The sequence below is a fragment of the Gallus gallus genome, chromosome 1 (genome assembly GCF_016699485.2).
Source record: "Gallus gallus isolate bGalGal1 chromosome 1, bGalGal1.mat.broiler.GRCg7b, whole genome shotgun sequence".
Taxonomy (NCBI): Eukaryota; Metazoa; Chordata; class Aves; order Galliformes; family Phasianidae; genus Gallus; species Gallus gallus.
In genome coordinates this window covers 168,546,247-168,569,788 of record NC_052532.1, presented here as the reverse complement: position 1 = coordinate 168,569,788, position 23,542 = coordinate 168,546,247, and the positions used below count along the sequence as shown (strand labels likewise).

General features: G+C 42.6%; 2 protein-coding genes across 3 annotated transcripts; one reads left to right on the top strand and one right to left on the bottom strand.

The window, feature by feature from the left end:
- MED4 (mediator complex subunit 4) lies at nucleotides 1-9,085 on the top strand. Its single transcript, XM_004938702.5, has 8 exons — nucleotides 1-113; nucleotides 2,273-2,339; nucleotides 2,633-2,803; nucleotides 3,193-3,250; nucleotides 4,515-4,601; nucleotides 5,948-6,079; nucleotides 8,364-8,581; nucleotides 8,721-9,085. The coding sequence occupies exons 1-7, from the start codon at nucleotides 16-18 to the stop codon at nucleotides 8,534-8,536; spliced, it is 786 nt and encodes a 261-aa protein (XP_004938759.1). The 5' UTR covers nucleotides 1-15; the 3' UTR covers nucleotides 8,537-8,581; nucleotides 8,721-9,085.
- Nucleotides 9,086-11,390: 2,305 nt separating this feature from the next.
- Nucleotides 11,391-15,037, bottom strand: NUDT15 (nudix hydrolase 15). 2 transcript variants are annotated; one of them, XM_004938701.5, is made up of 3 exons: nucleotides 13,175-15,037; nucleotides 12,830-13,086; nucleotides 11,391-12,732 (listed from the first exon to the last, which is right to left on the bottom strand). In XM_004938701.5, the coding sequence occupies exons 1-3, from the start codon at nucleotides 13,486-13,488 to the stop codon at nucleotides 12,587-12,589; spliced, it is 717 nt and encodes a 238-aa protein (XP_004938758.2). In that variant the 5' UTR covers nucleotides 13,489-15,037; the 3' UTR covers nucleotides 11,391-12,586. The 2 variants fall into 2 exon arrangements, with proteins under 2 accessions (XP_004938758.2, XP_417053.5); XM_417053.8 differs by having other exon boundaries at nucleotides 12,896-13,086.
- Between the last annotated feature and the right edge of the window lie 8,505 nt (nucleotides 15,038-23,542).

Sequence of the window (23,542 nt, the reverse complement as noted above, 5' to 3'; positions counted from 1 at the left end):
GGGTCTGGGAGCGTGATGGCGGCTGCGGCAGCGGCGGCCGGGGGAGGTGGGGAGCGGAGCAGCACCCGGGAGCGGCTGCTGGCGGCGCTGGAGGATCTCGAACTCCTGGCCAGGTACCCGGTGGGATGGCCGCGACTCGGTGCCCAGCCGCCGGCGTGGACAGCGAGCGGGGGCCCGGGGATTGGGCTGAGGGGAGAGCGGCGGCCTGGGGCCGAGTGCACGCGTGAGGTGCTCCCGCCCGCCGGCTGAGGGTGGGGAGCCCGGCTGCAGCAGGGGGCTGGGAGAGCGGCGGCGGTGCTCCGCGGTGGTTCTTGTGCTCGGAGCTTTGTTCCTCGCTGGCCTCTGTGTCGGCTGGCATCTGTGCGGTCTGTCTCCCGAACAGCTCGTGGGCCTCTTATTACTCACTGCGAACCTGCCGTGTGGCTCGCTGACTGCCACAGGTTGGGCACAGAAAACAAGCGCATCTGTTGCTCTTCTCGTGTCCATTTAGACCTTAGGTGTTGTGGCGTATGGCTTTCAAGTTGCTCTTTATCTTTTTTTTTTCTTTTTTTCTTTTTATTTTGGGTCTGATAGTGTACCATTAGAGGTAACGGCCTCAAGTTGCTCCAGGGGTGGTCCAGATTGGATATTAGGAACTATTTCTTCCCAGAAAAAGTGGTGCTGCAGTGGCACAGGCTGCCCAATGAGGTGGTGGAGTCTCCGTCCCTGCAGGTGTTGGAGGAACGTGTAGATGTGGCACTGAGGAACACGGTTAGTGGGCATGGTGGGGATGGGCTGATGGTTAGACTGGATGTACTTTCAGGGCTTTTCCAGCCTTAATGATTCTACAATAGCGAACCCAAAGCATCTGTCAGCAATAGTTAGTGATCAGCAGTACCATGGAGCTGGGCCTTTCACAGTCATCATACTGGCTTTGGTGGTAGGGGATGCGTGGTCTGTAACATGTCTAATCTGTGTCACTTCTGCTAACACAGGGCCAAATTACAACCCTCCCCAACATCAGTCTTGGTGGTGTTAGTTGACCTGCTTACAGCATATTGTTTGCTACTGATCAGTGTTGGTCAGGTATGGCAATATTTCAGTAATAGCAAGTTTCAGTATTCACTAATAGCTTTGAATTATTGTAGTTATAGAAAGTGTCATTAAAGTTGGAAAAGACCTCTAGGATCATCTGATCCAACCAATCCATCACCCCGTCCCTACCATGCCCACTAACCACATCCCTCAGTGCCACAGCTATATGTTTCTTGAGCACCTTCAAGGATGGTGAAGTCGTTGCTCCCATGGGCAGCCTGTTCCAAGATTCTGTTTATAGCTTTACTGGTCGGGGGCTTTTTTAGGCTTTTAGAAAAGCACCTGTTGTTATGTTAAAGTTCTGGCTCCACTACAGTGTTGGTCATACATCTCTTTTGAGCTGCTTGCACCAGACTAAAGAACGTGTCAGTACCATTCCAAGGACCCTAGTTTGGATAAGTGATTATTCATGCGCAGCACTGACCTTATGTTAATAGCCTGAAAAACCAAATGTGTTTGCCAAACTTATAGCAAAGGCCTTTTTGCAGCATGATCTTATTTAGTGAATTCCATTTGAGGTTATTGGTAGCTCTACATGATGGTGGAAAACGAAATGGGTACGTGGAAGCAAGATCAAGAGGTTTGTTTGAGAAGCTCTTTTAACCTAACCCCAGAATATTAGTTTTTCAGTATTCATGTGTGTTTAGTGCATAGCTGATACACCATTGTGAAAATACTTACTGTCATAGAAGTAGTCTCACAACAAACTCCAGGTATATGAACACATGGACTTAATTGCTGTAAACTGAATGTGAAATTTGCTCTGTAGTAAAAAAAAAAAACAAAAATGAAAAATGGAGAAATAGAGAACAAAAATAATGCAGACAACTAAACTTTTATCCTTGTTCCTCTTGGAACAAGGGTAGTTAGAAACAGGATACAAATGCATTTAACTGCTGTTTGCTCTCTCAGCTTCTGCTTGTGTCTAATGTTGTTGGACAAGAACTTAGCTCATTTTAAGTACAAATACACGTGAACACTTCAGGAGCTCAAAGAGCCAAAAAGAAATCATGTTCGAGTCGTGAAACCATTCACAGAATTGTAGTTGTGAAATCCCTGTCAACACTGTAATGTAAAACTGTAAAATACTCAAGTACACAAATGCTTTAATAACGATATAAATACTCCCTTGGAGATGATTTGGTCTGACTTACAAATAGTAGCTTGGAAAGTTGCATAAATACTGTTTTCCTTTCAGGGAACTAATCGAAATTTTGGCAATTTCAAGAAATCAGAAACTTCCACAACCAGGAGAAGAGAGCCAGGTAAACTGACTTTCTTAGTTGTCATCCTTTGTGCAGGTAAACACTATGTCTTCTTATTTTCTCCCTTTGTACTTGGACTAATGATGATGGTGAAGCTTTGGCATCACTGAAGAAGCATTCTTGGTTTCATGTTTTTTGATTGCTTCTTCATTTGTTTCATGCTTCATAGGCTGTTTCTGCAAGCTGAGCAAAGAAATAATACTCTTGTGGATATCAGTGGCTTTTTGCAGCGTGATGGAGGGTATGTTGTTACTTGAGCTAATTAAAAGTTCTACAAAACTCTTGTCCAATAGATCCTGGAGCTGCTGATTCAGAGAGATGGAGAGTTTCAAGAGCTAATGAAGTTGGCAGTTGATCAGGGGAAAATCCATCATGAAATGCAGCTTTTAGAAAAGGTAGTAGAAAAGAGAGATAATGACATTCAGCAGCTGCAGAAGCAACTGAAAGAAGCAGAGCACATACTGGTAAGTTCATAATGATGTGTTTACTTCTGAGCATCTGCTCGTGGGGGGGGGGGAAAGTCGTTTGGGAGAAAGCAGTTTTGTGTCAGTTTGAGAAGATTTAAATGTTTAAAACTGTGTGAGTGCTTTAGTGTTGGTTGTTTTGTTGTCTTTTTTCCCCCCCCAACAACACTACTTCCTTATCATGGCATTCAGTTGCTTTATACTGATAATTACCTTCAAAATCTACTTTGTTTCTGTTTATTTTGAAGCATTCCCTGGATAGTTTCTCTCTTAAAATGCAGTTACATGCAAGGGTTTATTCACAGAGAACTTAATATGGAAGGATATAAATGAAAGATGTACTGAAGCTTTGGTTTAGTGTTATTTCTTTTTTTTCCCCCCACAATTAGGCCACAGCTGTTTATCAAGCAAAGGAAAAGCTGAAATCAATTGAAAAGGCAAGGAAAGGTGGGTATCCATCATTCTACCTACTATACAAACAGTTGTAAAGAGTGTTGTAAGTGAGCTCCAGTTAGTAAGTTTTTCTTAAGGTTGTCATTACAGATTTCGGACGCTTTGTGTATAAACAAACTTTGATTTCGTTATGAACCTGTAAACCATTTCAACTGAACAAAGATTGAGCATGTGGGGATTTTTCTTGTCTTTTTTAGGAATATATATATATTTTTTTGTGGCAGACATGTCTGCAATATTAGACTTGAATTCAAGTTTCTGGATGCGCTTCTTGGACCAGTAACCATCTATCTGGTTACCTAAATGTCTCACCAAAAGCAAATCACTTCAGTGTGACTACCTGGAAAAGTGGAAGAGTTTTTGTGTGCATCTGTTTTATAACATAGAATCACTCAGGCTGGAAAAGACTTTAAAGACCATCGAGTCCAACCACAACGTAACCATACTATCCTAACTGTAACAACCCTCCGCTAAATGATGTCCCTGAGCACCACATCCAAACGGTTTTTAAACACATCCAGGGATGGTGACTCAACCACCTCCCTGGGAAGCCTATTCCAGTGCTTAACAACCCTTTCTGTAAAGAAGTGTTTCCTGATACCGAACCTAAACTTACTCTGGTGCAACTTGAGGCCATTTCCCCTCGTCCTGTCACCTGTCACCAGTGAGAAGAGACCAACCCCGCTCTCACTGTAAGCACCTCTCAGATATTGGAAGAGAGCAATAAGGTTCCCTCATCAGCCTCCTTTTCCCCGGACTAAACAGCTCCAGTTGTTTACAAAGTGTTTATAAACATTGTTTATAAAAGACTGGTTAGCTGGTGATACTTGTTTGTATTTGTATCAGTTGCTGCTATGGGTGGCAATTGCCAAGCTAAACTGATTTTTTCTTTTTTTTTGGTAGGTGGCATATTTAAGTCTTGTTTACAGTACCTTCTGTCATTTTTGCCATACTTCCTTCTAAACAAATCAAGGAATTTCCTAACGATTCTAGTAACTCTAATACAAGTGTGTTTATTAGAGGAAGGGCTACTACGTACATGTATAACTACAGTTACATAAAATAAAGAGATTTTAATTACTGCAGGAAGTTCTGTAGTACGAGTGCTGAAATTCTCCTAAAAAAATATGCTTGTCAAGTGCACTGTGGGAGATATTTGTGTTTCTTCAAAAGGTTGAAGAGCTGTTAACACTCAAGGTACACTGAACTTCAAATGATGCAGTCTCTTAAATGTGGTAACTTTTCTTCCTTCTTCCAGGTGCCATTTCGTCTGAAGAGATAATTAAATATGCCCACAGGATCAGTGCTAGTAATGCTGTTTGTGCCCCTCTGACGTGGGTACCAGGTAAATATCATGTCTATGACTGTTCTTTTTCTTGAATAATAAAGCACAGTCAGTATCTGGTTTTAGAATGTTTTTTAGAATGTCCTACAATGTAGGGCAGTTTGATTTATTAAAGATATATATAGTTTATAGCTGTTACATCTAGCATTTCCAAGGAAACTATAGACTTCATGTGCACCTGCAGAACTCTATGAAACTGCAGACTTCTATTAAGTGGTTGGTCTTCTCTCATTAGTTTGCTTTTCTTTTTCCTGAATGTTGACCCCAATGAAGACTTCTGTGTTTGTGTCCCTTCACTGCACATGTTACATAGGATATATGTACATAGGATTTTAGTAACCTATGATTTTAGTGACAGTGAAAGTCCTACGTCGGACTCTATTGCTTATGTTATGATTGTTTTGGGAACTATCTCCCTCATCCAAAATTAAAATGGAGGATTTTTTTTTTTCCCAGGACTTGTCATAGAATGACTTGGGTTGTAAGGGACCTTAAAGACCATCCAGTTTCAACCCCTGTGCAGGGACAGCTTCCATTAGACAAGGTTGCCCAAAGCCCTATCAGACCCAACCTTCAGCACTTACAAGGATGGGGCTTTCACAGCCTCTCTGGACAACCTATTCCAGTGCCTCACCACCTTCATAGTGAAGAATGTCTTGCTTATATCAAATGTAAATCTACATTTATATCTAATTCAGTTTATATCTAATCCAAATCTATAACTGCATGCCCTTGTAAAAAGGCGCTCTCTATCTTTTTTTATGAGCCCTCTTTAGGTATTGAAAAGTTGTAATGAGGTCTCCCCAGAGCCTCTCTTGAGTCTAAACAACCTCAACTATCTCAGTCTCTCTTCATGGGAGTGGTGCTCCAGCCCTCTGATAATCCTTGTGGCTCTCCTCTATACCTGCTTCAGCAGTTCCATGTCAGTTTTTCTTAATGCTGAGGGCCCTAGAGCTGAACACAGTGCTTAAGCTGGACTCTCACAAGAATAGAGGATAGGGGGAGAATCATCTCCTTAAGACTTCTGGCTGCTTACGACAAAGCTCAGTATACGATTGGATTTTTGAGCTGCAACCGTGTGCTGGCAGCTCATGCCCAGTATTCCATCCATGAGTATCCCCAAGTCCTCCACAGGACTACTTTCAGTGTTATTATTTAGCTGCCAAGTAGGAGAGAGGAAGCAAAGATACTATAAACATTTTTTTTAATGTAATTTTTATGACAAATAGAAATGAACAAGGAAAGTCTTCAGTTTTAACAGAATGGTGTGATACTCATTCTTGATCCAAACAGGAAAGTAGGCACAGAAGAGAAAAAGGATAATATTTCCTCATTATTATTAATAGGGGACCCACGTAGGCCGTATCCTACAGATCTAGAAATGAGGAGTGGTCTCTTGGGTCAGATGAACAACCCATCCACTAATGGGGTTAATGGACACTTACCAGGGGATGCACTTGCAGCGGGCAGATTGCCAGGTAAGAGAAGTTCAAACGTTTTTTTTCATTATTCTTATTCCTTGTATAGTCAGAGTAATCACAAATGTTTCTCAGCAATGGGAAATCAGGATTAAAATAATGAAAATTATGGCCAATCTTGTTCCCAGCAGTGAAGGACTAATCCATAAAGTTAATAGAAATTAACTATTTCTTATTTGTTTGTTTCATGCTAAATGATACTGCAAACACCAGAACAAAGTAAATATGAGGAACACTCACTTAGCTACCCAACAATTAATTTGTTTTAAAATGCTGTAAGCTGATTGATATTATATCATATTAAAAACATATACTTCCAAAGCAAACTCTTCTTGGGAGCAATGACAATGGAATTGTAAATGCTGTATTCAGAAGAAAAGAGGTTTATTATCTTCTCAGTCCAGAATTTAAAAGAGAGTAAGAGAAGATATTTGCAAGGACTGATGGAAAGGTGGTGCCTTGAGTGTAGGTCTTCCTAAAGCAAGTGTAGAACTGGTATAAAGGCTGCATTGTGTCCTCACATCTGGTGGTGAGTTGGATTTATGCAACTAGCTAATGCAGTAATGTGCTCATCTGGTATTAGGGAATTGTGGCTGTTCTTCCATGAATGGGTTCTCAGGTGTCCGGAGTTCGCGTGCCTCTGAATTAGGCAGCATCTGAGTGAGACCCTCTGCCTTAGCAGTGCCGTCCTCTTCTGCATCCTGTTCCACGTGGGTGGTTTTTGTTCTGTTCTGGCTCTATCTATCTTTAATTCTTTAAGTGAGAGAAAGCTGGTTTCTTTCATGGGATAGACTTCAGGGCAGTGAGAGGAGTTGAAGCACAGCTGTAGAATGGTTTAGGTTGGAAGGGGCCTTTAAGATCACTTAGTTCCAACCCCCTGCTATAGGCAGGGGTACCTCCCTCTAGACCAGGTTGCTCAAAGCCCCATCCAGCCTGGCCTTGAATGCTTCCAGGGAGGGGGCATCCACAACCTCTCTGGGCAACCTGTTCCAGTGTCTCACCACCCTCACAGTAAAGAACTTCTTTCTAATATCTAGTCTAAATCTACCCTCTTCCAGTTTAAAGCCATTTCCCCTCATCCTGTTGCTCCATGCCCTTATAAGAAGTCCCTCCCCAGCTTTCCTGTAGTCCCCTCTCTTCCCCCCTCAGGTACTGGAAGATCACTATAGGTCCCTCCAGAGCTTTCTCTAGGCTAAACAGCTGCAGCTCTCAGCCTTGTAGGGGAGGTGCTTCAGCCCTCTGGTCATTTTCATGGCCCTCCTCTGGACCTGCTCCAGCAGCTCCATGTCTGTGTGTTTGGGGCTCCAGAATGGACGCAGTACTCCAGGTGGGGTCTCATGAAAGCAGAGTAGAGGGGCAGTCTGCTGGTCACGCTTCTCTTGGTACAACTCAGGATACTGTTCATCTTCTGGGCTGCAAATGCACCTTGCCAGCTCATGCTGAATCTTTCATCAATCAACACCCCCAAATCCTTTTCCCCAGGGCTGCTTTCAAGCCATTCTCCGCCCAACCTGTATCTGTAGGAGTAGGGATTAGAAGGAAAGGAGCAGAAATGACATACAGATGCATGCTGCAGCTTTGAAGTGGGAGGTGTTTAGAGGGCAAAGAGGAGGGAGACTAGGAAGTGTGGAGGGAGGAGTTCCCTTGTAGGTTCATGAGAAATACACACTGGGAGGGCTTTGGAAGTAAGAGATGAGGAGAAATAGATTTGAGAGAAGTTGGAGGTCACTGGGGTTGGGCTGCTGGGGCACCGTGAGGCATTCCCACCTCCCAGATACATCTACTTATGGCCCTTGTTTTGTTGTAGGACTGTCTTCTCCCTTGCATTTGGTACATCGTATTTGCTCTTTGAAAAAGGATAACCAAGATGTTTCTGCCTAGTTCAGACTAAACTTAAATCTGAATTCCTGTCTACCTTACTTATTCTTTTTTGATGTAATGTTTTCATCTCTTTTTTGCATAGTGGCCATTTTCATAACTGCTGGTGGTTCTGACTGTTAAGTCAGTTCATGTAGAGCTTTTCATCTTCAAAACACAGTTTGTATATATACTGTTCTGAAATTGATTTTTCTTTTGATGAGAGATTAAGCCACCTACATAAACAGGCCTCTGGCAGAATAGGCTTTTACAGTGATTGATTGACTCCATCACAAGATGTTTTCAGCTGTCCAAAAGCCAGTAATGTTTTTAAGATTTGCTATAACTTTACACAGTTGTTTGAGCTCCCTTATTCAGTTTATGGATGTATGAAACTGATAGTTGTAATTATGCCCTTTCTTTCCAGATGTGCTTGCTCCTCAGTATCCTTGGCAGTCAAGTGATATGTCAATGAACATGCTACCTCCTAATCATAGTAATGACTTCATGTTGGAGCCCCCGGGACACAATAAAGAGAATGAAGATGATGTAGAAGTGATGTCAACGGACTCCTCAAGCAGCAGCAGTGACTCAGACTAGGTACAGGAGGGACGGTATCCCTAGTAGACCTTTCCTGTGGTGAAGGTAGGTTGGATGCTGTTAGTCACAGTCCCTTTTATTACGCTGGCAGCCCTGTGCAGGGAGAAGATACAGCTGGCTCAAAACTAAGAGTGGCTCATTTCAAACCATGAACTTACCATTTATATATATTTTTCCCCATTAGATGCTCGACTGAAATGACTGGGAGCTTTCTGCTGGATGAGAGATGTCAAATTTCCAGCGTTGATGTAAATGTGTGAATGTGTATGTTTGCAAGAGATGCGTGCGTTTGTACATATATATTTACTATACATATTAGATGACAACGTTCCTGGGACAAAAGGTGTAAGGGGAATCCCCTTGTATGTTTGCTAGTAACTCGACTCTTTTGAAGACAGCCTTTTCTACGGCACAGAAATAAGGCATAACATTTGTAATTTTAATACCTTTTTTGTTACTGCTGAAATGCATGTTGTTGATCACCTACTGTGTTCTGAGAACAAAAGTTTGTAATTATTGTAATATATAATAAACTCACCTTTGATGTAAGTTTGCTGCACTTTGCGAATGTAAATCTTAGGTTTGTTGTGTGAAGTCATTTGTCAGCACATTTCATCTCAGTGTGTGTTTGATTTCTGATCAAGTTTTAGAAGTTTGGGCTCCTTTTTTCCCTTTGCAAAGTGCAGTGTCAGTATTAGAAGCAGCTGAGCAGTCAGCGCCTGCAAGTCTGTTCAGCTGAGCCTATCAGCTACACACAACTGCAGACCCTGAAGCAGTGATGTAGAGTGCCCACTCAACAGACCCCACAAATTTTGGTCAGGAATGCCAGGGCCATGGAAGCTTTGGAGCATACTGCAGATTCAGCTCTTCTCAGTTCAGAAGGAGCTCACTTCTTATTTTGTCACCTGTAAATTTTTTTTCACTTCTTTGAACCTGTTCATTTGTTTGCTTCAGCAATTGCATTTTTACTTCAGCTGTAAGTGTTCTTTCATCTTTCCAAAGTCATTTCCCTTAGCTTTCTTTCTTCTGTTTTGCTTAGGGAGTCATATGATGACAGCTACTCTTTTGATCAGGTTACTCATGCCAACTGTTACTTATGCCAGTTAGAGGTTTCTGCCCTGCCTTACTGTGAAGACTACCTGAAGCACAGCTAAAAATTCTCTCAACTTTTGCATATTCTGTGCAGGAAACAGCTGTTAAATCAAAAATCCTTCCTCGTTTGTTCAGGCAGACCTTCAGCAATGACATAATGCTACCATATGACCAATATATGTATGAGTCCCATAGGGATATAGAAATGAAAATGACCTCTTCAGTTCAAGCACTTAAAGGCAATATGGGCAATTTGGTTTTGTCTCAGCTATCGCTGTTGGAAGTATTTTCACTCCCTAAGATTTTTACCTCTGTTTTGCAGTTAGAAGCAATTCTTATTCATAGGTATTTTAATCTTTATGCTAGGATCAGCTTTTTCTCTTTGGTGCCTACTCTCCAGATGTCTTTTAAGGTAAGTGTTTCCCCTTTAAGAGAGGCCAGGTGCATTTGGATCAACATAATTATTATTTGTTAAGATGGTTAATTTACTTAGGAGAAGTGTAATGTACCCCAAAGTCTTATATGGCAATATCATATGATTCACTCATTTAAATACTGAGAAGGTGGGTGATTGTTTCCGGATATAAGGAAGAAGGAACAGAAGCCAGAGTTTTGTGAAATAACCACTTACTTTTCTGGGTTGTTTACTGGTCTGTTAAGGGATTAAAAGGTACCACTAAGTTCTCTGTTTCATGTTATTTAAGAAGTCAGCTCTTCTCACAGTTCACTTTGCTGTTCTAGTGCATAGAGTCAGACTTGGCACATAAGATGCATCCTAGATTAGAAGTTTAATTGTGTAAATGCTCCAGACTGTATGTTCAGGAATGCCTTTTCTGAGCGGTGTGTCAAGATGCTGCCTACTGTAAGCAATTTAACGTAAACTTAGAAAGGTTTAACTGCATGTTCTGTTATTCAGTTGCTTAGATGTGTACAGAATGCATTCTCCTACTTATATTTACTTTCCTACACATATTTAATTTGATCTTTGATATTTCTGCTTAGTTGAAAAGAAGTACTAAAAATGATTGAGCATCAAATATTGGGAGCGTTAGGGGGTGCGTTCAGAACAAGTTAACTCAGAGATTGCTGATAGCTGATTGCAGTAATGCACTGTCATTTAATCAATCCACTTAGGAAGGGAATGGTAACCCTGACATGCAGTAATACCGTGTCCTCATTTCAGTAGCTACCAGTCTATTTGCAACAGATGGAGCGAGTATAACCATTATCTGTAACTTCAATTATTGCCCTATGAACTATTGTATGCTGACCTGGGTTTTGCCATCAATACTTAGATGCCTTCCAACATTTAAAAACCACTAAGTTGTTTGAATTACTGGGTTTTTTTTTAATTATTCATTGAGACAGATGGGCTGGACATCTGTCAACTCTTCCTACAACCACTTTGACAGCTGAATAGAGCAATTATTAGTATACATAAAGTTGCTTTTTGGGAAGAAATTCTCCACTTCTGAATAGAAAAGTAGGTTTCATACAAAGGTAGAGCAGTAAAGGAATTTTCTTTAGTATCTTCAATTTCAAAACTGCTTTTTAGCAAAATCTTTCTTCATGGAAAATCTGTCATAAGGGAAGCTGCACATAGAATTGGGAGCAGTAACTATCTAGGAGACATCTTTCTGCCTTTTATCATTCTGCCTGCTTCACATCAAAAAGAGCCATCTCCATTTAAGAACGTTTCTATGCAAAGTAGGGAGGAGCTTTAAGCTATTCAATCTCAAGTAAGAATTGCAAAGTCAGTGCATAATTTTAACTTGGAGACAATTTTAATCTTCCACTATTGTGCCTGTTTTATTTAAAGAAAATAAACACATCTCAGGTAATTTTCTACAATGGGCATAGCTAAACAAAACAAATGTGTTTTGAAATAACCCCGGAGAGGAAAAAAAAGGCAGTTAAGTGATTATTTTTTGGGTCCCCCCATGCAGAAAATGAAGATTTTAATCAAGTCTTATTGGCCGTAAAGGATGACACCCATCTGTGCTGTTTAATACTGACAGCCTTCCTAAGCCAAGAAGTGCAGCTGTCTGACACAGAGCTACACACCTACAAAAGAATCTGTTTCTTCACTGTGTTAGTTCTGTCAGCCTCGCAGAGGACTGCAGGTGCTTTGACATTAACCTCCTCGAATTTGGTAACATGGTCAGAAATGACAATCAACTGAGATCTGAAGTACTTCTGTAAACAAGTTCTATCACAACTGGGGGTGCAAACAAAAGGTAGGTGAAAGGGGGTGGCAAAAAGGGTCAGAGAATTTTCATCCTCTGCAGCAATCTTTTAACGTTTATAGTACTGATTTCCAAGCATAGTGTAGGAGAACATAACATTCTGTGGAAAACAGGACTTTTGTTTCATAGGGATGCTGGAAGCATCTTAACTGGAGCTGTAAAACTAGGCTAAGTTTAAAGATCGGTCCAAAATCATACATTTATAGAACAGTTGGGGTTGGAAGGGGCCTCCAGGATCATCAAGCTCCAAGCTCCCTGCTGCAGGTAGGGCTGCCAACCTCCACGTTTAATACTAGACCAGGCTAGATGTATACTAGATGTATACTTGCAAGAACACAGCATGATATACAAAACAGCTTTATGCAGAAACCAGGACCGTTGCTTAAACAAATCATTCTCCCTTGGGCACACTGCTACAACTGTTTCCAACTGAGTTTCTCGTTTACTTCCAAAGGGCATCTCATCTGTATAAAGATTCCCCAGATTAAAACAATATGCCTAAAGGAAAACATTAATCATTAACAGCTACAGAAGATGTTTGCAGTTGCTTGGAAGGCAGCCCTGTGTACCTCCTGGATGCGTGACAACTCAGCTGAAAGCACTGCCCTGCAGTTCAGACTGCTTTTACATAGGCAAAGTCAGCACGACCCATCCTTTTGATTTCTGCACCACAGAAGCAGCTCTGTCCTTCGGGCTGTTGCACCACCAGGTTTTATTCCAGCTGGTGGCTCCCTGTGTACCCCTTCAGGTGATCGAGGTCTTCTGTAAAAGGGTTGTAGCCTTGTTCCCTCAGGCACCGCAGAGCCCAGAAGAGCTGCTCCGCCGGGGGAAACTCGTCCCATTTAACCCATTCCCAACCTGAAAAAATAAAAAACACAATTAACATTGTGACCATACTACCTCCGCAAATCTGCATGGGTGTTTCTTGCACAGAAGCTGCCAACGCCGCACTCACGCTCAATGTTAAGCCAGCGGTTGCTCAAAGACCCGCGCTGCAGCCCCGCACACTCCCACTCCTCACCCTCGTTCTTGTCGGGCTCGCAGTTGCGCGGCTCCTCCCCCGGCTCGGCCTCGCCCTTCATGAGCACGGTGACGTAGTGGTAGCGCTCGGCGGCGCACACGGAGTTGACGGCGGAAGCGAAGCGCACGTTGTGCAGGCGCAGCGCCGCCTCCTCCAGCGCCTCTCTGGCGGCGCACTCCGCCAGGCTCTCCCTACGGGCGGACCAGGCGCGTCAGGAGAGCGGCGGCTCCGCGGCGGGCAGCCGGCTTTCCGCGCCTCCGAAGGGGCTGGGGCTCCTACCCGAACTCCAGGTGGCCTCCGGGGAGCTGGTACGTGCCGGCTCCTATCGGGCCTTTCCTTTTGCCCAGCAGGACGCAGTTGGGGTGCGCGGGGCTGGTGACCACCACCCCTACGCCGATCCCGGGGCGCTGGGGCCGCGTCGCTTCGCCCATGGCAGCCGCCAGCTCTGCACGACGGCACCTCCACAGGTTCCCGCGCCCGCAGCCGTGGCGGCTGTGGTTGTGCGCCGGATGCGCATGCGCGTAGCGGCGTCTTGTGGAGAGGCGTGGCCTCGCCTCAGGCGCTTTTCCCGCCCGCAGCCAGTCTATAATCATGGAACGGCTGCTGTAGAAGAAAACTCACAAATTACAGAATCGTAGGAGTCAGCAGGGACCTCTGGAGATCCACCAGTCCAACTCCCTACTAGAACAGGTTCCCCATAGCAGGTCGCACAGGAGGGTTTCCATGTGGGTTTGGAATATGCCCGAAGAAGGAGGTCCCACAACTCTGTGGACAGCCTGTTCTAGTGCTCTGTAAGTTCACAGTAAAACACTTGGTATGTTTGTATGGAACGTACACACATATGCCAGTGTGCCAGTTTGTGCCTGTTGCTGCTTGTCCTGTTGCTGCGCACCACGGAAAAGAGCCTGGCCCCATCCACTTGACTGCCACCCATTAGATATTTAGCATATTAAGCACTGGTAAGATTCCCTCACAGTCTTCTCCAGACTGGGTAGTCTAACAGGTCTCTCAGCCTTTCTCCTAAGGTGCTCCAGGTCCTTAATCATCTTTGTAGCTCTCTGCTGGACTCCCTCTAGAAGTTCCCTGTGCTTGAACTGAGGAGCCCAGAATTGGTCTGGTACTCCAGACGTGGCTTCAGCAGGGCAGAGAGGAGAGAGGGAGGGTCAGTTTTCTCAACCTGCTGACCACATCCTTTTCAATGTGCCCCAGGATAGCATTGGCCTTCTTGGCCACAAGGGCATATTGCTGGCTCATGTATTCCGTATAATTAACTAAAATATGTCGGTGGCGACAGTATTCCCTTTCACCAGCCCACTGATCACAAAAAGGATATGAAGTAGTATTCATTTGCAGGACTTTAAAATAGTATTCTGTCCTGTTTTGAAAATGTACCTTTATACAGGTATTTATATTCACTTATAAAGGTCATTTGGCCAAATAAGCTGCCTACTGATTGCTGCTTTTTGTGGAACTTTTGTTTTCTGATGTTGGGTTGCTCAGACTGATTCCATATGGCATCAGATGACCCCAGTGTTGGTATGCAGAATTGTCAGAGTGTGTGTGTGTTGGAGGCAGAGCTGCCCTTTGAAAACAGTTGGCTGTTTTTATCTGTAATGTCAGCCCACACCCTGAATTACTGATATCAGTACATTAAAAAATATATATCTTAGGCAAAATCCCAGGCTAATAGGCATTCTGTAAACCTAATTCATTTATTTTTGTCTGTATCTTCCAGTATAGTCATAGTAATCTTCAGGTTAAACATTGGTCAGTTATGCCACTTTGGTATTGAAAAGATGATAGTGATTTTAAATCTTAGCAAAGACTCCTCACCATCAGCAGCAATGCATTCTTCTTTGTGCTAAATGTAAATTGTTTTCCTGTATCTTACACCAAACAGCATTTACAAACAAGACTGAGGATGGCCCGCTCTCATCCAACTCATACTGTTAAATGCAAAAAATACCCTGTGGTTGTTATGTTTGTTTCAGTGGAAGCAGGATAACTACCTTTTCTTACAAATACATGATTTTTTGGGGAGCCTTTGGAATACAGGTGCTTATCTTTGACTCTTTCAATTTCCTTATGTTATGTTTGTGATCATTAGCAAAGGATGCTGTAAAAATAAAGCACTTCTTTTCTGTCTGACTCTGCTTTATTTACTTTTTCTACAGGACTTATTTAGGATGTAGATGTGCACCCAGGTCTTGCACAAATTGTTAAAGAAATTTTGGCCAGTATTTTTAAGTGTGATGATGAACAGACATCCAATAATGAAGAATGAGAAAGTACAATTTCATCTTCTACCATAGTAGTATGTTAGAAAAGTTTGCAAGGCTATGATTTATGTGCTCCTGTGAGCATGCTTATTAACGTTTCACCTGACAAGTACTTCGGTGAGCTACACAGCTTAAACTGTATTTAAACCAGCATGATTCAAGGCTACTGTTGAAAGCAGCACCTGATTTTCAGATCCACACACTTGTTTCATAGTCTGTGCTGGTGCTGTTATGGAAGTGTCTGTGCAGTGAACTGGATGAGTGAGCTGATCCATGAGTGAGCTGACTGCTAAAAAAATCACATTTTGGTGAATTTGTTTTTCCAGCATGCTTGGGCAGCACAAGGAGTAGATAGGTCAAAGTAGATCAGACAAAACTTGTCATGAAGCCAAACCTAAGTCAGCAAATTAGGGAAAAAGATTATTTTTCAGCAGGATTATTTTCCTGATATAATTTACAGCTGAGGTACATGAGTGATTGAATTGGCACAGGCAGCATGAGCAGTTGGGAACAAGAATGATGGAACTAACCATGGTAAGCTGTAAGACATCTAGATTTAGACTAGATATTAGGAAGAAATTCTTTACTGTGAGGGTGGTGGGACACTGGAACAGGTTGCCCAGGTAGGTTGTGGATGCCCCCTCCCTGGAAGCATTCAAGGCCAGGCTGGATGGGGCTTTGAGCAACCTGGTCTAGAGGGAGGCATCCCTGTCTATATCAGGGGGTTGGAACTACATGATCTTAAGGGTCCCTTCCTACCCAAACCATTCTATGATTCTATATGAGTAAACAATTGATGGATTGGGCTCAAAGGCTTATGGTTAATAGAGTTACATTGGACAGGTGATGAGTCACTGGTGGGGTTTTGCAAGGCTTCATTTTGGGAACAGTTCAGTTTTCCTCAAAGACTTGAATATTGGACTTGAAGGCACACTAAGTAAGTTTGGGGGCAACACTAAACTGGAAGGACCTGTTGAGTCCCTTGATGGCAAAGAGGCCTTGCAGGCAGATCTTGACAAATTGGAGGGCTTGGCAATCACCAATCACATGAAGTTCAACAGGAACAAATGTCAGGCTGGTTTGAATATAGTTCTAGCTGTGTAGCTCACAGAAGTACTTTGTCAGGGGAAATGTTATTTAACAAGCTTGAATGAGCACATAAATCCTTACAAACAACTGTAATATCTGTCAGTCAGCTAAGGTTTTCCCCTTCCCTCAATCAGCCATAGACAAACTGAGGGATGAAAGGCTGGAGAGCAGACCCACAGAAGGAATCACAGAATCACAGGAGTTTGAAGGGACCTCCGGAGATCACTGAGTCCAACCCTTTGCTAAAGCCTACAGTAGGTTGCGCAGGAAAATGTCCAGGAAGGTCCAGGAAGTTTTTTTCTCATGTTTGGATACAACTTCCTGTGTTACAGTCTGACTGTGTTCCTGGGTTCCTTCCAACTCAGGGTATTCTATGATTCGTGATATTGCCACACACAGGACTGATTCCCACCTAGCAAAGCAGTGAGAGAACTCCATTGATTTGGGAGCTACCATGAGTCTCCTGGGGACCTACTTTACTCTGCTTGTGCAGTGTTAGGATGATAGGCAGTGAGTGTGTTAGAGCACTAGAGCAGGTTGCTTGCCAAGGCTGTGCAAGCTCTGAAGTTATTGATGAAAACTCAACTTGACAAAGCCCTGGGTGATCTGCTCGAAGTTAGACTGAGGGGAGTAGGATGGTTGTAGCAGATGGCCATTCCAACCTAAATTATCATATGATTCTATTCTGGTAGCAGCTAGGATTTCTTCTGATGAATTTATGTACTCACTATTAGCAGAAACACAGGAAATCAGTAAAAGGTCTGCATTTTTTGATTTAAATAATGATTCTACTTGCTAAGGTAATGGGAAGGAGTAGCTCCTCACTCTTACATAAGCAGTTCCTCTGATTTGAAGACCACTCATCTACTTACAGCCAAGAATGGATGACAAACCCTGTAAGATCACAAAAATATCTTAAGTCCTTTGGGATTTGTCAGGGCTCTAAGCAACGTGATCTAGCTGTAGATGTCCCTGTTCATTGCAGGGGAGTTGGGCTAGATGACCTTTGAAGGCCCCCTTGAACTCAAACAGTTGTGTGATTCTATGATTTATATTTCTTGAGGAGATATCGGAGAAGTTGAAAGTGCTCATTATTTTGTAATTCCTTGAGTTTAGTTTTGATAAGTTTTCTAAACTATAAATATTAGTCCTATCAATTTCTAGCATATCTGCTTTCTGCATCAAGGGGGAAATTTCAGGAAACAGTTCTGTTAATTATAAGAGATGTGAGGGGGAAAATATAAAGTGGATTTGGAGGAAAAAATAGCCTTTCAGGAGGAAAAAGATGCCAGTTGGTCAAAAGATGAACATCTTTTCAAGTTAGCATCAGTAAAAACCCTTGCCACTTGTGCACGGGGCATTTTAGAGGCTTGCCATTATTATCTGAGTATTTCACCTCACATGACATATTCCAACCCCTTCAGCTTAAATGTGCCCACTTACTTTTCCTTGAGATGCTGTCAGTTGGAAGTGGGAGGTAGTTTTCCTCACAGCTGAGAAATTGGGGCAGTGCCATTGTCATGTTCAGTATCAGCAGGTGAGTTTAAGTCACTTTCAGAACTGAGTATTCAGCCCAAACCTGCTCATCCAGTCAGCAAAGCTGAGACATGATCTGATAAGCTGTCACCAAATGTCTATGAGATATGTCATCTGGTCTCCACTATTCCTTTAGAATTCCAGGACTGATATTCTTCATTTCCTTCTCCTCCTAAAACCTAATGTAAAACAGTAAGAGTTTTAGGCAAAACAAGCAGAGAAACCAAATGCATTATTTTTGTTGTTATTGTTGTTGCCTTTTCCATTTAGATACAATCATGAAACTGTCCTGATTAAATTGGCATAAATGCTGCCGTGCTTATAGGAGGAGTCTTGCATGAGGTTGGCAACTGTATCTTCTCCTGGGATGCTGTGCCTTGGAGATTTTAGATATAATAGGATTCTCCACTGAGTCCAGTTCTATGACAGTAGAACAGATTTTGCTCTTTGTTGTCACAGAAGATCTTTCCAATACATGTCTGAGTACTTCATTGTTCTTATCATTACCTGTATGAAACACGACAGAGCAGTTGACAGGAATACCTTCCTATTTAATAGCTTGTCATGCAACTTGTTAAGCTGCAATGTGCTTCCATTTGTAAAAAAAAAAGTTGCCTTTTGTTTCCCAAATTCATTCTTTTTTTCTCCTTCTACATATGTGACAGACAATGGTGCTTGTGATGGACTTAGATTTCTAACAGTACACCTAATCAGCCTTGGTTTGTTTTCTTATAAGTTGAGATTTTAATTTAATTGCCTTTATGTCAGTTCTCTGCAATTGCAAATATGCTGTCATGCTGATAATTAGCATTAAACGCTTGTCAAGCCGTTTTTCTCTTCAGTGTAAACCAGATATGATACTTGGTATGTCTCCATCTAGGATTTCATAGAATCCACACAATGCATCTGAATATCAATTAAGGAAAATGAAAGAAGATTGGTGAGGGAGAAGAAGTTAACTTGGTCTGCCTGCCTGAGCTTATGGGAAGTGGAAGAAAATGAAAGAAAGGTTGACCCTCTGAGGTTGCTGGTTAGGTCCCGTATGGCCTGGCTGTCTGTCCAGGCTTTGCCTCTGAACTCGGTCTCTTCTACAGCTGTAGAATAGGATAACACTGGAGAACTTCTGTTTTGTTAGAAAAATCTTTGGATAAAAAGCAGGAAAAGGTTGGCAGTATCTTCGGCATGCCCCTGGCCTGTCACAGTACTGAGCAATTTGGTGGAGTGACCAACAATGAAACTGCGAAGAATACAGAGCAGTGAAAATAACCAAAGACAGCTCCCCTGAAACTGAGACACCGGAATATTCAGAAACCAATTCTTAATTTTCTAAATGAAGATGGGAAATTTTGCAGAAGTTAGCTTGCTTTATCTCTGCCTGTGTCACAACCTTTACTACAAACCTATGATCTGCATAATTCTCCACAGTCCTGACCTCTCTGTAAACTCCAACTCATTACATTTTCATATCAGAATTTATGAGAGCTTTCAGGTTTTCTACACTGTGTACTTCCTTATCGTAGAACAGAAAATTCTTGTCTTTAATAGCATACTTCAGAAAAGGCCTGCCTGAGCAAAATAAGTTTTGTTTCTATAATCTTTACCGACTCTCACAAACTAACTCTTGTACTTAAAAAAAACCCCAACAGAATATTCTTTTTCTATGTTAATGCTGGAATTATCATTCACATCTGATTCCATTAAGAGGATTCTTTTTCATTGAGGTATACTGTCAGCCCCAAAGTGGCCACAGTCTTCACGGTGTTTTATGGAGAATAATGGTGTGCATACGCAAGTATTTGCTTTACTATTTTAATTGCTTGTTAGTTTTTTTCTTTTCTGGTTTAGACAGACAAGGTTGAGTCATCAGAATGGGTGTAGGAGGTGAGGCAACTCTGTTATATTTGTAGCTCTGCCATTAACTTTTTAAGTGGCCTTGGGCAACTCATAGTCTGGAAAAGGTGGATTGTGATCCAACTTCTGTAAATCTTCTGTGTGTATTCAAAGTCAGGGCAGATGGAGACAGAAGAATATAAATGTCTTCATGAGTTCAGGCCAAAAAATCCATCAAGGACAGTAGCTGGTGGTCCAATGTGGATCTCTGAAAAATAGGCAAGAAAACATGATGGGGCTTTTGACTGCTCTTCTACAGCCATTTGCGTCTCAGTGACTTCTCAGGGCAAAGGTGGCTTTTGTGTATTTAGTAACCTTTCTCTTTTCTCATCTTTGAACTTATGAAGACCACTCATGAGCCCATGTGATCTCTTGACATTTGCACCACCTATGGCAAGGTGCTCCACAACTGAACTACACACGATGTGAAGGATCACTTGTCATGGTTTTTGTGCAAGCAGATTCCTTTTGCTGCAGTGAACCTCTCACCAAATAGCCTCCCCTGGCATCTCATGATTCCTATATCTGGAGAAATGGTAAAGTGGTGCTTAATGTTCAGAAGAAAATTGCACCCATCCAGACCCGAGGCTGTACAAGTTCCTGATATGAAAACAGGTGAAAATGTCAGAATCTTTGCAGGAGAGATGCAGGAGCATCCTTAAGTTGAGACACTGGATTGCCTTTCTCTATGACAGTTATTGGAAGGACAGATGGAATAACCTCATACTTCAGACTGATACAAGTGAATAGCTTCATGTTATAGGATTAGATGCTCCTGAGGTTCCCTGTAGCAGTTTGTCCAGAGTCAACCATGACAGCTGTCCTGCAGACTAGCAACACAGTGAGAATTAACTAGCTGGAAGATGTGCTGTGTAAAGCTATGGAGACTGTACTGAAGAATTTTTCTCACTTCGCTTCAGGTCAGGTTTTCCCCTGTGACTTTGGCTAGTCTGGCAGCTAAACACGTCTACCAATCTACAATGCATCTTGGTTGTAGCCAAAAGCAATATATTCTCCTGTTTCTCTAGGAAAGCAAAGAAAAGGTGAATGCATCCTTTCCAGGAACTGACTTTTAATGGTTTCTGCAGGTTTTTTTTTTTATTATTTTATTTGCACATCTCCAGACTCCCTTGTACTGACAGTCTGAGCCAGATGGTGGCATCCGTGATCAGGAAACAGAGAAATTTGTGTCTTTTTACAACTAATCCCAGTTACACTGATTCTCACAACCAACAATGAACTCAGACAATGCAACATGCGGATTATTAAGGCCCTCCATACACAGTGGCAGTAGCTGCCATAATTTTTCCAGTCCTTTAATATTGCAATAAAATGTAATATTTCTTCTTTTGAGGCATACAATTAAAACCTTCATCTTCAAATAGCATAAATGGTTTCGCAGAATCACAGAATCTTTGAGGTTGGAAGGAAAGTTTCTGGAGGCCATCTGCTCCAACCCTCTGCCCCAGCAGGGGCACCCAGAGCAGAGTGCACAGGGCCACATCCAGGCAGCTCTGGAAGGTCCCCAAGGAGATTACCCCACAGCCTCTGGGCACCCTGTGCAGAGCTCCGCCACTGCACAGCACAGAAGGGCTCCTGGTGTTCAGAGGGAACCTCCTGTGCTCCAGTTTGTGCCCATGGCTTCAGGCCCTGGCACCAGGAACCACTGGCAGAGCCTGGCTCCATCCTCTGTGCATCCTACCTTCAGGGATATATGGACATTGACAAGATGTCCCTGAGCCTCATCTTCTCCAGCTGACAATCTCCAGCTCTCTCAGCCTGTCCTCATAAGAGAGGTACTCCAGGTCCTTAGTCATCTTGATAGCCCTCCATTGGACTCTCCAGTATGTCCATGTCTCTCTTGTACCAGAGGTCCCAGAACTGGAAACAGCACTCCAGGTGTGGCCTCACCAATGCTGAGTAGAGGGGAAAGATCATCTTTCTTGACCTGTTGACAATACTTTACCTAATGCAGACAAGAATATCATTATTCTTCTTAGCAGGAAGGGCGCATTGCTGGTTCACATTCAACTGGGTGTCCATCAGGACTCCTAGGTCCTTTTCTGCCAAGCTGCTTTCTGGCTGGGTGGCCTGGGGCTATTCCTCCCCAAGTGCGGGACTTTGCACTTCAGCTAGCTGAACTTCATGAAATGCCTCTCAACTCACCTCTCCAGCTTGTCAAAGCCACTCTGGTCAGCAGCACAGCCCTTTGAGTGAGTCAGCCACTCCTCAAAGTTTTGTACTTTTTTGTGAATTTACTGAGGCTGTACTCTCTCTACCCTATTGTCCAGGTCATAAAAAAGGACTGGGTCCAATACTGATCCCTGGGGTACTCTACTCATTACTCTCCTCCAACTGAACATTGCAGTACTATCTGCTACCCTCTGTGTCTGGCTGTTCAGCCAGTTTTTGATACACCTCACTGTCTGCTTATCCAGCCTATACTTCAACAGTTTCTCTATGAGGATCCTATAGCAGACTGTCTCAGAGGTCTTACTGATGTCCCGGAAAATAATATCCCCTGCTGCTCCCTCACCCATCAAGCTGGTGACCTCTGTTGATCTCCAGCCAGTCTTGGTCTCTGAACAGTAGCTTTGGACTTCTAGGTTTCAAGTTTTGCCAGTCCTCATGCATTGTCTTTGTAAACTTTGTTGCATATGCTTTCTTTGCCTCTCAGTGAGGAGGTTCATTTTCAGAAAGTCTCCCAGAACTGAGAGATTTCCTGACATTTGTATGGGGAAATGACACACAAGTACTGGCCTAGAACACTGTATGTACAGAAAGGAGATGTTTTGATGGTGAAAGAGCACAAAGTTGAAGTACTTTTTCTCTTGGTAAAGGGAAGTCATTCACCAAGGAAATATCTCATATTTTTTTAGCAATCAGTTGAAAATTTCAGGTCTATCATAATTTTGCAGCTCCTTACAGCTACAACGAGGTGCTCATGCCTTGAATGTCTGAATGTAAGAGGTACAGACCTAAGTGCTCTGTGGAGTTTGCTGCAGATAAGAGTAATACTATAGGCAAATAGCAGAGAACCAGAAGCAAAATAAATGAACTGTGATTACTCTGTCTTTCCCAATACTTGCCTAAAGAGAAGCTGTGATGGCACACTTTCAGTTTCAGAAGAAAAATGCAACCTGTACAGTTGTTGGGTAATTCCAGTCACAAGACTCACTAGAATCACGGATCCACCGTTGTTTTCCTAGAGATTAGATTTAGCTTCACAATGCATAAAAATAACTGCACTTTTCTTCATTACTGACCTCTACCATTAATAGATCATACTTCTCATTCTGGTTTCCCAGAATTAATGCTTTCTTATACATTATTTCCTAATTAATGTTTTCCATTAAAGCTTTGTTTGCCTGTGACTCTCAAGGTTTATTCATTGCAGAGGGTTCTGTCTTTTACATGAGCTTACTAGTGAAATCACCCAAGGGCATCACAGTAAACATACACATGCTAATTTGCAGAAGCAGAGACTCAGATGTAAACTACATGAGGCAAAAGTTAATTTTATGTGATACACAAAGCCTGGTGCACTGGGGCTGTAAGGATGGATTTCAGAATAACTATGTGCAAATATTGGGCCTCTGGTTCAGTAATTGGTGTGTTTGATTTATTGTGAAGACACTGAAATAAAGAAAAAGAATCCTGAGGGTGAAGAAATTCTTGAAGATGACACCAAAGTGGGAGGAAGTGTTGATATGCCTGAGGGTTGGAAGACTCTGTGGAGGGATCTTGACAGGCTGGATCGATGGGCTGAGGCCAATTTTATGAGCTTCAACAAGACCAAGGCAGAGTGGTTGTAAAGCTGTGTAGAGAAAAAGGATCTGAAGGTGTTAATTGA